General features: G+C 39.7%; 1 protein-coding gene across 2 annotated transcripts in view; it reads left to right on the forward strand.

Moving 5' to 3' along the window:
* The window catches only part of ksr2 (kinase suppressor of ras 2), a 108,015-nt gene that overhangs the window by 69,928 nt on the left and 24,492 nt on the right, over positions 1 to 13,595 (forward strand). For both annotated transcript variants that reach the window (XM_053481548.1, XM_053481547.1), the window contains exons 12-16: positions 5,178 to 5,346; positions 5,673 to 5,714; positions 6,153 to 6,219; positions 10,212 to 10,260; positions 11,223 to 11,590. In XM_053481548.1, the coding sequence (XP_053337523.1) occupies positions 5,178 to 5,346; positions 5,673 to 5,714; positions 6,153 to 6,219; positions 10,212 to 10,260; positions 11,223 to 11,590 (695 nt within the window). The remainder of the gene's footprint in view (positions 1 to 5,177; positions 5,347 to 5,672; positions 5,715 to 6,152; positions 6,220 to 10,211; positions 10,261 to 11,222; positions 11,591 to 13,595) is intronic.

Consider the following 13,595-nt stretch of genomic DNA (forward strand, 5'->3'; position numbering starts at 1 on the left):
TAAAAAAAATCTAAATGTTAAAAAATCATATTATTTGGCTTCGTGTCACTGGCTAAACCACGCTACAGTAAGTACTGTAGTAGTCCAACTGTGGCACAGTCTTGAGCCTGATTTCTTCATATTTAATGAAATTAGATGATGTAGAATAAAAACTAATACATGTTTTACTGAGACAAGCTGCAAGGTGCCTATAGATACAATTTTCAAAATAGCTTGTTCATATAACAACCTCAGCAGCACCCTCATTTCCCCTCTCGTCTGTTCCAACCACTCAGCATTATTCAGCATCACCAGTAACTCATCACCAGCCTGATCATCTGTCATCATCTCCACCAGTTTCTCACTGGTTCATGTTTTAAGTTAGAAGTTTTTTAAGTTAGAAGTGCTTGAATGATGCATAGATCACTGAATAAACTGTTAGGTACAGGGGGCCGAGTGAAAGTGAGAGACAAAAGAGTCCTTCAGGAAGCCTGGAGAAATTTTCCTCAAGACTATAATAAAAATACAAGAACATCTGGCTCTTTTGGTAGGGGTGGGTGGGGTTTTGGGGGGGGGGGGGGGTTCAAGACTTTTGCACAGGAAAGTTTATATATAATTATCTTCAACAAACTCCATCAAGAATTTCATCAAGAATTTATTATTGATGGAAACCGACCATATTCAAGTCTTTTAATGCTGAACAAAGTCAGCTGGTTAGCCGTGTCCATTATAGGCAACCCCTTTATCAGGTCATATCCTTACTTTTTCAGCTTAGACTCTTGTCCAGGTCAGGATCTTGTAAAGGTTATACAGGTGCATCTCAATAAATTTTAAAAACATAGAAAAAGTAGATTTTTTTCCCGTAATTAAAATAAAAAGTAAAATTCATATATTATATAGATTCATTACACACAGACTGATATGCTTTAAGTGTTTATTTCCTTTAATTTTGATGATTATGACTTATGACCCAAAATTCAGAATCTCAAAATTTTTTTATGAACATTTACTGTACAACACTAAATATTTGGTCGGGGTTCCCTTTGCTTTTGAGAAGCACCTTTACATGCTTTTATCTCAAGTCGGCTTGATTATTGTAACGCGCTCTATTCTAGTGTTGTTCAGGCCTCGACTTGCATGGTTGCAGTTCCTCCAAAACGCTGCAGCAGGTTTTTTTAACGGGAACACATGAACAAGAATATAACGCCTGTCTTGTCTTTAAGGTCTTGTTGATAGCTTACAAAGCCCTGAATTAGCTAGCACCACGGTATATTCCTGACCTTTCGAACCCATACAGTCCAGCACGGTCTCTCCGTCCTGGTGAGCAGGACGGTGGCTTAGTGGTTAGCGCTGTTGTCTTGCACCTCCTGGTTCTGGGTTCGATTCCCGTCTCGGGTCTGTGTGTGTGTATGTACCCTGCCTCGAACCCTAAGCCCTGTTAGTATGATGTTTTTATTTAAGAAATAAACCTAATCCTTAGTCACTTGCTCCGGGATAAGGGGAATAGAACACTTTGTGTCATGTGAGCTTTGAATCATCTCACACACATTCTGAAGTGTTTCATCACTTATTAATCACGATGCTTACACCTGGTTGATGGCAAATAATTGAACGGATTCCTTCGAGGCTTCCTAAATGCCCCATGTTTGCGGTGCTGATTAGTATTTCATCTCCTCCTACTGCTTCATCGATCTCCACATTCAGACTCGGCTCCCTTGTTAATACATTTGATAAGAGTAGTGCTGTGAAAATATCTCCACGGAGGCTTGGAGAGTCATGAAGTAATTAAAGCGTCACAGAGGGAGGATACTGGTGATATGAGACAGGGGTCCAGGTGAAGAACTAAGACTGATCTTTATGTAATGAGTCAGAGCTTTCTGAATACCTACGCATTATAATCATGGAGACATTTCCAAATCTCTCTTGGCTCTCCGTCAACACATAACGGCTGTGCTGGTGTAATAACACAGAGTCAGAACTCCATGTGGACTGGTCCACTACCGCTCACCATCTCCAACAACAATCCACTGAGGTTTTCAAGTGTAAATGTGCGATAAATACAGGACGACGGGCGTTCAAGTCAAAGCGGGACTTTTGATTGTACAGAACAAAAACTCCCTTTATTTCTCTATCCCAGTGTGGCACTAGTGCTTGGACACCATCAAAGTAGAAAGTTTTCTCAGGATGCCAGAGCCATGATCCTGCTTCACGTCTAAAGCGCCGGCCTCCCAGGAACTCCTTTAACAGCCCAAATATGTGAAAATCAGTTTTGCGCCATTATTCACAAGGGAATTTCAACCAAAGTCCCGGTTTGGCTTGAACACCCATCATACTTCAATATGTGTATCAAGATTACTTTTTCTTTCTCTAAACTTTCTCTAAAATCATTTCTAAGATGCATGTAAGGTAATTTAATTTAACTAATACTCGTCAGATTGTATGCCTCCAAAGTAACAAAGTAAAAAAAGGACAAACTTAAGACACAGTACTTGATGTACTGTGTTTATCTACCTTAAATCAACCAAAATGGGAGTGTGGACTGGGAGACACTACCATGACAACGTTTGGTTATGCTGACGCAACTTCATTTTGCCTGTCCAAAAAACACAGTCAGTTTGAGTTCATTTGACAGATTTGCCTTGTATGTAGGAGTGCATTGTGCAGAGATTTCACTGAAAGACTGCGTGCATGTGTGTGTGTGTGTGTGTGTGTGTGTCTATGTGTTTGTGTGAAAAGACAAGGACTTTGTTTATATGCTGCACAGTGGGACCTACTAGATTCTGAATCAGGCTTGTAACAGTGAATCAAGTTAACAATGAATCAAAGCTGTATTGAGAAATCAATCTGTAATATTATTATTATTATTATTATTATTATTAATTATAATAATGTAAATAATAATAAATATTATTATTAATAATAATGATAAACAATTTTGTAATGAGGAATTTGATGTTTATAGTAAAAATTTGGTTCAAATGAGGAATCAAGCCTGTAAGTAAGAATTAATTCTACAATAAGGAGTTGAGTCTGTGATAAAGAATTAGGTCTGAAATGAGAAAAAGAATAAATTCTGTCGAGTCGAGTCTGTAAATCCGTGATGAAGAATCAATTATTTAATGATAAAATAAGTTATTGTGACGAATTAGGTCTAAAATGAGAAATCATTTATGTAATAAAGCTAGAATTAATTCTAAAAAGAGTCAATAAAGAATAAAGTTAATCAGAAATCAAGTATACAGTCTTATGCAAAAGTTTAGGCACCCCTTGATAAATAACAGATTTTGGTGATTTTTTTTTATTGAAAAGATGCTAACACAGTCTCTCTTGGAGATTTTGCATATAATGGTATAATGAATTGACCCTGCGTTAGAGAATCAAGTCTCGCCCTACTGTATCTTTTAGAAATCGCGAGTTCGATTCACAGGTGATGATGTAGCCTCCCGCAGCTGAGGGCCTGGTGAGAGCTGATTGGCTGAGCTGTCTTAGCAGGGTGGGATGGGTCCCACTTAGCGCTCTCACATCATTCACGCCTCCACGGCCAATCATGGGTGTTTGTAAGCTCACGCAAGCGGAAGGAGCGGATAACGGTGTCGTCCGTGTGTTTTATGCCGCCCACAACGGTGCGAGAGCAAGCAGTTTGCAAAGATGTGGTCACCTAGTGTCACATGGTTTGGAGAAACGCGTGATAGTTTTGGGCCCTTCGTGATTGAGTAGTAGTCTTGATGTGGAAGTCCCACTAAATTAGGGAGAAAATCGGTAAAAAAATAAATAAATAAATAAAATAAATAAATAAATAAGTATATATATATATATATATATATATATATATATATATATATATATATATATATATGTATATATATAACTGAAACGGGCGGTTTTAGACCACAATAATTCATAGTCCTGCACAGTGGCCAGAGTGATTTTGAGCCATTCTTCTTGCAGAATAGTGGTCAAATCACTACGTGATGCTGGTGGAGGAAAACGTTTTCTGACTCACTCCTCCAAGACACCCCAAAGTGGCTCAATAATATTTAGATCTGGTGACTGTGCAAGCCCTGGGAGATGTTCAACTTTACTTCCATGTTCATCAAACCACTCTGTCACCAGTCTTGCTGTGTGTATTGGTACATTATCATCCTGGTACACAGCCCGCCTTTAGGATACAATGTTTGAACCACTGGGTGCACATGGTTCTCCAGAATGGTTCGGTAGTCCTTGGCAGTGACGCGCTTATCTAGCACAAGTGTTGAGCCTAGGGAATGCCATGATATTGCAGTCCAAATCATTACTGATCTACCCCCATGCTTCACTCTGGGCATGCAACAGTCTGGGTGGTGGGCTTCTTTGGGGCTTCTCCACACTGTTACTCTTCTGGATGTGGGAAAGACAGAGAAGGTGGACTCATCAGAGAACAACACATGTTTAATTGTCCCAGCCCAAGATTTTCGCTGCTGGCACCATTGAAACCGACATTTGGCATTGGCACGAGTGACCAAAGGTTTGGCTATAGCAGCCCGGCCGTGTACATTGACGCTGTGGAACTACCGGCGAACAGTTTTGGTGAAAACAGGAAAGTTGAGGTACACATTTAATTCTGCTGTGAGTTGGGCAGCTGTGGTTTTATGTTTTTTGGATACAATCGGGGTTAGCACTCGGACATCCCTTTCAAACAGCTTCCTCTTCGTCCACAGTAACTCCTGTTGGATGTGTTTTGTCCTTCTTGGTGGTATGCTGACATTACCCTGGATACCGTGGCTCTGGATACAACACAAAGACTTGCTGTCTTGGTCACAAATGCACCAGCGAGACGTGCACCAACAATTTGTCCTCTTTTAAACTCTGATATGTCACTGATTAAGTTGTGTGCATTGCAATATTTAGGCTTTTACTCTACTAATTAAACCATCATACTCTACTCTTACTGGTGGAATGTGCAATCAATGAAAATTGGCCACCAGGCTGGACAAATTTAGCCATAAATTGGTCAGTGTTTCAGTTTCAGTATCCAACCCCTGTATATATATATTTTTTTTTTATAAATGTCATGCCAACTCATACCTGCTAACATTTGCGCTGCTTATTTGTTAACTACATAAAATTCTTCTTTGGCATAAAAGTTTCACTTCCAGTAAAAAAAAAAAAAAAAAAAAAGATTTTCATTAAAGTTAAAAAACCGCCTGTGTGTGTCTCAGGACCACATCCCTGTGCCATACCAGCCAGACTCCAGCAGTAACCCCTCGTCCACTACTTCCTCCACCCCATCATCACCAGCTCCGCCTCTTCCTCCCAGCGCGACTCCTCCCTCTCCGCTACACCCTTCGCCTCAGAGTGCCAGACAGCACAAACAGCCCAATATAACAGGTATATATACATACACACACACACACACACACACACACACACACACACACACTATATAAGTGGATATGGATTTTCCTAAACCTGCATGTACTTACATTAAAATCCCATCAATAATAATACAACATCCCAGTTATAATGCCATAATTATACCTTATTATACAACATGCACGACAAGACTTAAAGTGGATTCGTGTCCCCTGAAATCTGTTATAAACCCCATGTTAGCTTTAAATCTCAATAACACCAACCATATCCCTTTTTATGATCACTGTCTGTCTTTTTCTTCTCTCTCTCTCTCTCTCTCTCTCTCTCTCTCTCTCTCTCAGCATCTCATTACTACAAATACAAGCAGCAGTTCATCTTTCCTGGTAAGTGCATCCTAATTGGACGTTACTTATACCCATAATGCAACACGACAAGCCAAGGACATCTCTTTTGATGTAATTTGTTGTCTTTTCTGCGAGACACAACTTCTCACCCTCCTCCATACGTGATTTTTTTTTTTTCCAAAAGCGGCTAATGATGGGCCGTGTGATGGCACTTGTGCTTTTCTTCCCAAATAAACTCAGGGGCTGGGGGGGGGGGTTTGGGGGTACAGGCTCAGCAGGAGACCCTCGACCTTTATAAACATGTTGATGATGACGATGATGATGATGATAATGGAGTGTAACAGGTGGCAGGGGAGGAGCTTAATTCTTTTCAAATCAGACTTGATTGTTATTGTAGTCGATGGTGATGTTTGTTCCAAGTGTATCATTTATGACTTGCCAAACTTTTTCAATATTTATGTGTGTGTGTTTGTGTAGATGTGACCCCGGAGGTTCCTAACAGAGCTCCTCAGGTTATCCTCCATCCTGTGCTGTCAGAACCTGGGTAAGTGTGCAAGTATTTTATTTATTTATTTTATTTATTATTATTCACTAAGCTACTAATACTTTTAATGCATTTTCAGATCTCTCTTTTTATTAAAAGATAGTTAAAATATCATACTTTAACCCCTCTGGTTCCCAACCCTGGTCCTTTAGGACATCCTATCATTTCCTATTGCACTATTAGCTCTAGTACACAAACATCAATTTAGAAAACTCTGCCTGAGTGGCACGGCACAAGTGCATTTGCCGTAATTATCCAGAGATTGTGAGTTTGATTCCCAGGTGATGCTTCAGACGATCATGGGCAAGCGGAAGGGGCGGATAGCACTTTTTCAGAGTCAGTTGGTGTCTTGGAGGAAACAAAGTGATAGTCTTTGCCTATAATTAAGAGTTAGATTTGAAAGATTTAATTGTAAAATGAAGAATTCATTCTGTAAAGGGTAGTTGAGTCTGTTAAATTATATAAAATTATAATTGCTGCCTTGATGGAAAAGTGCCCTTAAGAAGCGAAGGGAGGGAATTGTCTACGACAAACTAGGGAAGAAATTCTGGCGAGGGGATAAATAAATAAATAAATAAATAAATAAAAGACCAGGGTTGGTTATTACAGCACGCTTTGATTGACGTTAAACTCTTTGTTTATTATTTAACCAATCAGGTCACAGCTTAGGCTTTGATTTCCAGTAGAATAAATTATTTATCTGCCAGCCAATCAGAGGCCGGTATTTTCTGCGACCGATAAACTTGCTATAAATTAATAAATAAATAAATGAATAAATAAATACAGTAAATAAATAAATAAGAATCGAAATAAGATGAAAAAGAAAAAGAAATGTTCTTTTATTGGTTATTTGATCTAACCTGTTTTCCATAATAAGAATTAAGAAAGTGTTAATAGTTATAAATTTAATCTAGCAATCTATAGTAGCCAGCCGATATTGGTAGAAAGCTTTCATGTTATTTTATATTGAATACACAGATTAACATTACATACTGGTATTACCGGTACAGAAATATAATCCCTTTTCCCTTGTATACCAATTTTTTTATTAATAAGCAACAAATGTTTAATATTTCCCAGCTAAAAATTACATGCAGCATTAGTGGCTGCTCAACTGTACTCTTGTTGTCATGGTTTCATCCTCATATGCTCCAAATACTAGGTGTAAATTAAGAGACAGTTACTTCGAAGTGGTTCTTTAATTGATCCGCAAGTGAATAAGAAATCAGCCATTTTATCGCTGCCATGGCAACAGCTGGAAATGCTTAGAGACAGATTAATGGACATGATGCCCTTTGCTGTTAAAATGCCTCTGCGCTAGAAATCCTTTACTCACAAGCCTCTCGTTGCTCAACCGCACATCTCGTTCAGGAGAGACGCGAAGCCCATGCTGTCATGGTTGTTATACTGATCCTGCTATGGTGGCTGTTATAAAAAAGATACATATACACACGATGATTCATATCAGGGATATCAGGGAAATTCAATCATTTAAGCTTGTGTGTCCAGTTGAGCACGGCTTACGCAGATCTCACACATAGTGGACATTTATGAAAGAATTGAGGTTGTTAGATTATTGGAGCAAAAAATATTCAGCAGTGCTCCAGGTCTTCGGCTTAATGCGGTAATGCTGTTGACTTCATGGAACCGTGATGATCCAAGTGCGAGTGTTTGTAAGAAGTCAAGGGTGCAAAAGAATCAACGTCTTTTTCTATTTATATGGTTTCTGCGCATTATTTGGAAAAAAACGACCGTATAAGAGGCGTTCGAGTCAAACCAGGACTTTTGATTGTGCTGTATAACAGAAAACAATTACGAGATAAAGGACTGTACTGGGGATGTGACAATAACTTCCAGCCGAGTTCCTGTAATATGCAAGTGATGTTGTTGAATGAGTTTGTGCAAGTGATGAGTGTTCAATTTTTTTAATATATAATGTCACATAATAATAATAATAATTTGATTAATGTACACATCTAGAACTTTCCTCCTTTAAAAAAACTTTAATGGTTAAAACAACCCTCCTTTAGGAACACAAGTGAAGCATACACTCTTTGATGTAATCACTGTCTTTGCTGAAGAGTACTTACTCTCCCAGCTCATAACACACAAAGCTTTATGATCTTAATTCTGGCCTTTCTCTACGCATATCAGTGTGTTCAAGCATTTTGATTAAAGCCGGGACTATTCAGGCTGTTCCAGGAATGTGGCTCCTGTGTGCCTTTGTGTAATTATGAGACTGAACCAGTGGTATGACTCTTCAAGATCTAATAAGCAGAAAAAATAAGGGTTGAGCAATGTTGACCCTGCTTATAATGATGTGATGTGAAAGATGTAGATGATTAAAGCAGCTCCAGTGTAGAGCATTCATAATGTTCCTATGTGCTGTATGTCCTTGAAATATGAGTCATGTTAAATATGAGATATTGCAACAGGGATCGTCTATAAACATATTACTGCAATTCACTAAAGACCCTGATTCCTGACGTGGGTTCTGGTGTGCCACAAGGTTCGATGTTCTCACCAAGTTTCTAAAGTGTTAGTATTAGACCTGCTGCTCGTGCAGTTTTTTGTTTTCTGTACCATTCTGTGTAAAACCTCAGAGACTGTTGTGGTAAACCAGCCCACCAACAACCTAATAACAACAACCATGGCACAAATAATGATCTCTTTTTTTTCCCCATTCTGATGTCTGATGTAAAGATTAACTGGTTCGGAAGATCACAGGTTCAAACCCCACAACCACTAAGTTGCTACTGTTGGGCCCTTGAGCAAGGCCCTTAACTGCTCTGATGTATAATGAGATAAAAATGTAAGTCGCTCTGGATAAGAGCGTCTGCCAAATGCCTAAATGTAGTAACTTTATATTACTAATAATTTTTATTAGTAATGTAAAATAAGAAATTTTACATAATAGACAACCCAGTTTTAATAAAGCCAATGCATAGTGAACATACAGTAATCACTCATTGTCTATACCGCTTCATCCTGTACTCAGTCACGGGGGCCTGGAGTCTACCCCAGGAGACTTAGGGCCCAACCCTGATACACCAATCCATCGCAGGTCACCCACACAAAATTTTATTTTATTTTTGTGTCCCCCTCTTTCATGGCTCTGAATTTTAGCTTTTAATACACACTCACTACGAGCAATTTGGGAATGTCAATTAGCTTAGCCTGCATGTTTTTGGGAGGAAACCAGGGTACCTGGGGGAAACCCACCAAGGACATGCAAACTTCACGCACACAGACTTGGGTGGGAATCGAACCCTCGACCCTGGAAGTACAAGGCATCAGTGCTAACCGCTAAGCCACCATGCCGCCCCCTGAATGTTTAACTGTGAGGAAATCCCGCCGTTATGATTGGTTATAAGAATTCACCTCGTCCACGATTGGTTGGGAATCTAGAGCATGAAGGCGGGACTTAAATAGTGTTTTTCAGGACAGTTTAAAAGACCCGATAGTGTTTGAGTTACACTTGGATTTGCAAGATTTCACAATAAGAGAATTACTTTTCATTCTTATACATTTCTAAAAGAGATTAAATAAACACTTTTAACACAATTAACACTTTATGTTTTTTTGCCCCTTTTTGTGGCTCTGAATGTTAGCTTTTAATATCCATCAGAGGCTTGGCACCATAAAGAGTATTGTGAATGCCCCTGCACAGATACACTAAATTCTTCGCCTTTCTTTAGCTAATAATGAAATTTGGTCTTGCCATCAATGTGCCAAATTCTTTGTGTACAAGCTAACGAGTGGAAATTTCTATGTGACTCTAAAGTGAACTCACACAAAAAAGGGAGCCTTTTTAAGTATAATAAAAGAGTTAGAATAAAGTCGCAGTGTTATTACTTGTAATTAAATCTCTTTCATGTGCAACATATTATTCTTTGATGAAAATAGTCTTTGAAATGGAAGTGTTTATTTGAGCCTAACTGTGGAATTGATCACTCTCTCTTTCTCTCTCTCTCTCTTCAATTTTCTCACAGTAACACGGGCAACCCTCTGCTGCAGATCGAGGTTGAACCTACTTCAGATGTGAGTTGCACAAAAATGAATAATTTACAGGGGGCGTTCAAGTCAAACCAGGACTTGAAGGAGTTAAAAACTCCCTGTATTTCTCTATATAATTCCCTGCTACAATAATGCACATATCCCAATAGTGTTTGGATACCATCAAGGTACTTTAGAATTTTTTTTTAGTACGCCTGAGCCATGATCGCCTGCTTTACATCTGAAACCCTGGCCTCCCAGGAACTCCTTTAATGTCTCAAAAATGTGGAAACGGCTTAGAGCGAGGTCAGGACTGTATGGCGGACGTTGCAGAGTTCCTGTAATGTGCAAGTGATGTTGGTGAATCATCGTGTGTACAGTTTCCACAAACACATGTGTCTACTCCGTAAGTAACCGACAAGTTACTCATAGATTTTCTCGCTGAATGTTCATGGAAACGACTGCACTGCTCTCCGAGCCACCTCGGCCAGGATCGTCGTTCACGGACGTACGCCTTTTTTTACTCCAGCTTAGAGTCAGTCTAATACTATACAATGCTTAAAGTTTTCTCCAAATGTCATTAAGTTTTACATCTTTATTCACAAGAAATTTCAACCCAGTCCCAGTTTGACTTGAACACCCTTTGTACAATGTTGGTACATATATGTATACAAATGAGGAACAATGAAAGGAAAAACATATATAAAATGCCTTAATAAGGGGTCACGCCCCGACGCACAGCCTGAACATCTTTAAAACACATTTGCATGGACTCAGGAAATGTTTTAACATGATTAGCTGTATATACAGTATAATGAAGTGCACATTAATCAGTCAAGTTTCAATCCTGTAGCATCCTCATGTCATGCCAAACATAAATAAATAACCCCCAAAGGCAAATCTAAAAGCGGGAACTGTACTAAAGTCTTGTTTACAGTCAAGCCAATATGTACCGTACAGCATGTACTGGACACAAAAAAGATAATTATGTTCTCCATTTCACTAAGAACGAAGATGGGAACCACGAAGCAGAGGACTCTGCTGACGAGTTCGAGGAGATGAACCTGTCGCTACTGTCGGCGCGTAATTTCCCGCGCAAGGCGAGCCAAACGAGCATCTTCCTACAGGAATGGGACATCCCGCTGGAGCAGCTAGAGATCGGTGAACTGATCGGGAAGGGCCGCTTCGGGCAGGTCTACCACGGCCGCTGGCACGGCGAGGTGGCCATCCGCCTCATCGACATTGAGAGAGACAATGAGGATCAGCTCAAAGCCTTCAAGCGGGAGGTGATGGCTTATAGGAACACACGCCACGAGAACGTGGTGCTCTTCATGGGTGCGTGTATGAGCCCACCACACCTGGCCATCATCACCAGGTACTTTACCAGGAATTTTATTAATGTGTGCGCTTTTTTACCTTTTATACTTGTATTACACATGTATTACACATATGGTGGAACCTTAGATTGTGAGTTACGCGGTTTGCGAGTCTTCCGCAAGACGAGCAAAACATTTTAAAATATTTTGACTTGAAAAAACAAACAAGTCTTGGTTTACGAGAACCGAGTATCATGTGTCACGCATGCGCTTCTTGTCTTGATGCCAAGTGTCACGTGATCACAACTGAGCCAATGTATTTTCTCTCTTGCGCTACGGAATTGTGGGTAATCGTCCTCCCTGCTGGGTCTTAGTGCGCGTATCTTACTGGTATAATCAACATCTGTGTATGCTGTACTGTTTACTATAACACTGTGACCACGTGTGTGCGCGTGTTTGTATGTGTGTGTACTGTTTATTATAACACACGTGTGCGCGCGAGTGTAAAACAAAGTCAAGTCTCATTAGAGAGGTTAACGATCCATTTTCTCTTTCAGCCTGCACTGCACCTTGTGTGTGTGTGTGTGTGTGTGTGTGTGCGCGTCATTGGACAGCATGCTTCTTCCCCCCTCCTCTCGACCTTCACACACACACACACACACACACACACACAGACACTCTACACAGAAACACTGCTCTGTCGCGATTCTTTTTAAAGGAGAGTTAATTTGTTTTATATTTACTTTACAGCAGTGATTTCATTAGTATGCGAAACTCAAAAGAAGTGTGTGAAACTCAATAAAGAGAGGAGGAAGGGTTACTGTGTAAGACGAGAAGAGGGAGAGGGAAGAGTCTAATTTCTCCTCTCCTCTGACTTTAGCTTCACACACATACACACAAAGTGTGGCATGCACAAACACACAGTTACACAGCGCCATTGTGCACGCACACATACACAGCTTCTGCGCGCACAAACACTAACGGAACTAACACTTATCTGTCAGGATATTTTAAAACTTTTTTTTATGGTAAAGTGCATATTAATTTGTTTTTATTTTTACTTTATATTTTATATTAATTATTCCTATGTTTACATTTTTTGGGGGCTGTGAAACAAATAATCTGAGTTTGGATTATTTCTTTTGGGGAACGTCGCTTTGATTTACGAGTGTTTTGAAATACGAGCCCGCTTCCAAAATGAATTATGTTTAAAATTGTAGGTTCCACTGTATTCATTTATAATGCTAATAGATGTGCATAGAAGTAGAGAATAGTGCAATATTTCCATTTTATTTATTTATTTATTTATTTTTCTGCATAACTTTTAATATATACACATTTAGTTTTTCTATGTACTTGCTATTAGCACTACAAATTTTTTGGGTAGCTTATGTACCAATATGAACTTCTTAATATTAATGCCTTATGATGTTCTGGCCAAACGCTTGACTCTCTTAGTTTTTTTTTTTTTATGTGTATATTGCATGGGGGCTGCACGGTGGTGTAGTGGTTCGATTCCCGGTCAGGCTCCATTCCTGGTACCCAACCCTGTGTGCATGGAGTTTGCATGTTCTCCTCGTGCTTTGTCTGTTTCCTCTGGGTTCTCCGGTTTCCTTCCACAGTCCCAATATATGCAGGTTAGGCTAATTGGCGTTCCGAAATTGCCCGTAGCGTGTGATTGGGTGTGTGTATGCGATGGATTGGGACCCTGTCCAGGGTGTACCCTGCCTCGTGGCCTAAGCCTCCTGGGATAGACTCCAGGTCCCCGCAACCCTGAATACAGGATAAAGCGGTATAGAAGATGAGTGAGTGAGTATTGCATGGGCAAACTTTTATGTGCTTTCAAGCTTCTACTTTATTGTTGTATTAATGTACCTGAAAAAGGTTATCAGTTGTAAGAGTTCCAATTTACAGCACTTAACTAGGAGCATCACGCCTGAGCAGACCAAATTGAGCTGAAACCAAGAGAAATGCCCTCGATCTGAAATGCGAAATCACCACCCCCCTCCTCCCCTGTCTTTCCAAGTGCATGGAGCATAAATATTGATTGTTTGTTTGGGCATT

This window comes from Clarias gariepinus, chromosome 21 (assembly GCF_024256425.1).
Source record: "Clarias gariepinus isolate MV-2021 ecotype Netherlands chromosome 21, CGAR_prim_01v2, whole genome shotgun sequence".
NCBI classification, from domain to species: domain Eukaryota; kingdom Metazoa; phylum Chordata; class Actinopteri; order Siluriformes; family Clariidae; genus Clarias; species Clarias gariepinus.